This window comes from Vigna umbellata, chromosome 5 (genome assembly GCF_029865625.1).
Source record: "Vigna umbellata cultivar VRB3 chromosome 5, Vumbellata_1.0, whole genome shotgun sequence".
NCBI classification, from domain to species: Eukaryota; Viridiplantae; Streptophyta; class Magnoliopsida; order Fabales; family Fabaceae; genus Vigna; species Vigna umbellata.
In genome coordinates, this window is record NC_142169.1 from 29,447,943 (window position 1) to 29,450,106 (window position 2,164).

The 2,164-nt window shown below is 43.3% G+C and overlaps 1 protein-coding gene across 1 annotated transcript; it reads right to left on the minus strand.

Annotated features, from left to right (window-relative positions):
- Positions 1 to 339: 339 nt before the first annotated feature.
- On the minus strand, positions 340 to 1,813 carry LOC124842446 (uncharacterized). The gene has a single exon (XM_047318928.2). It carries the CDS (start codon positions 1,690 to 1,692, stop codon positions 841 to 843), a length of 852 nt encoding a protein of 283 aa, XP_047174884.2. The 5' UTR covers positions 1,693 to 1,813; the 3' UTR covers positions 340 to 840.
- Between the last annotated feature and the right edge of the window lie 351 nt (positions 1,814 to 2,164).

A 2,164-nucleotide genomic window follows, 5' to 3' on the forward strand; every position in this document is an offset into this window, starting at 1 on the left:
TAACCTATCACTTCATGCTGAGATAAGATTTCACCTTCAACTCTCATATTTTCCGTCCCATCCAATAAAAAAATCACTACACCTATCATGCATTTGATTTCAAACGCAAATTCTAGAATTGCTACGACTCCAAACATGTTCTCTTAATAAAAAATAAACGTATTTAATAACATTCTCTAACAGGAGATCTTCTTAATCTAGCAAGTAAAAAAGATTTAATAAATTAAAAATGGTTTCTTCCATTCTTAGTAAGGTTATTATTCAGACAGTAATAGGAAGAATTAATTAAAAACGAGAGGTAAAGATTCAAACCTTGGAATATATATCCTCCATGGACGATGATTGAATTCAATAATTCATGAAAACTCTGCATTATGTAGCGTGTAGTCTTCCTCAACAACATGGGATCGAGAACAGTAAAGCAACACCCATGCTTAATAATTTTGTTTAATCGCAAAGTGGAGGAAGCCTCCACGCATGCACCGTTGGACGATTCATACAATTATTGAAAATATACATAATCTGCCCGATTCTAACAGACAAAACCACTCATGACTCGTGTGTATTTACAAAACTTTGTGGCTACAAAATAGAGTGAGAAAAACACCAACCAACCCAGTAAATTCATTCAACCACAGCAGTACAAAAACCAAACAGTAGAAGTAACAACTGAAAAATTTTCCACGCGCCACGTCACCCCCGGAAGCACTCTCCACACGCCTGGGTCCCGCACAAAAAGACTCAGATTTTTATAACATTTTTTTTATCAATTGCTTACACCCGAGGGCATAGGGCCCCACTTCGTGGTTGCCCCCGCCGGATGGTTTACTCCGACCAATCCTATCGCGGCACGTGGCCTTCGGAATCACCTACTCCCCATGACTCAGACCTTCTTCCAGACGCGAACCGCATCATGCCACCCAAACCGGGCGGTTCGCTCTCCGACACGCTGATTGAGTCCTCGAACGACGCGTCGTTCACGCTCGACGTGCTGTCCCGCGCTTTCAAATTAACTGCAACGCTCTTCGTCACGACATTAGTATCGGGTTTCCGGTCCGGCTTTTCCTTTCGACCGGACCGAAAAATCGCACGAAAGCTCTCGAAAAAACCGTGTTTCTTTCCGTTTCTGTTCGGTTTCTCTTTTGTATGCGAACCCTGGGAATCCTTCCGGGGACATACCAGCTTGCGATTTCGATCGCGCTTGGATCTGACTCTTCCCATGCAAGAGACTTTCGGCGAAGACGGTTCCACGAACCCGGACTCCGACTTTCCGACGGAAACGCTGCGTTTCGGGAACAACCTGGTGTTGCCAGGTTTGTGGTTGCGGCGGTTCTTGGCGTCGACGAAGGAGGTTTTCTGAGGCTTGGGTAAGCCAATGATGGTGGAAGCCTTGGACTTGAAATTGAGAGAGAAGCGCTGGGAGTTGTTGTTAGAGTTTGTGCCAGGGTTGATGTTGAGGTTGAGGTTTGTGGAAGTTGAATTGGCCTTGGTCGATTCCTTGCGCTCGTAGACGGCGTTGCGGTTCCACCAGTCGTATTCCTCGTCCCTGGAGAGACAGAAGGACTCCGGCGGAGAATCCGGGTGGGGCTCCGGTGGATCCGTGGCGTGGTCGCCGGCGAGAGTCTCGCACGCGATTTTCCGATCGCTGGATCCGCCGGCGCACGCTGAGACCAGTGTTTCCACCTGTAGCATTTGTGAAGCCCGAAATGAAATGTTTACTGAGAGGGAGAAAAACAGAGGCGCAGGTAGTGCGGAGGAGTTAAGGAAATTGTTGAGGATGTGTTGTGACTTTGTGATGTGGTTGTGTAAAGGAGAGAGAAAATGAGTATATATAATTTGGAGGGAGAGAGTTTCAACGTGACTAGTCAGCTATTACTGTAGCTGGTTTTTGTTTGGTTTTAAATTTCCTAATGCCAGCTCTACATCTTCAATCATAAAAACCATTTTAAATCATTTATATCATTTTTTTCTGGCATTTTATCCAACCTCATGGATAAACTCATAACATTGATCAGGTTGTTGCATTTACTGCTCCATGTTTGAATATTAAATATCAATATTACTTTCGTGTTAAGTTTTTTAGAATTTAATTGAATTTTTTTTTTATATGTTTAGTTTAGTGTACAAATTTGATTTTGAGTTTTAAAAAATTAAATAATTTATT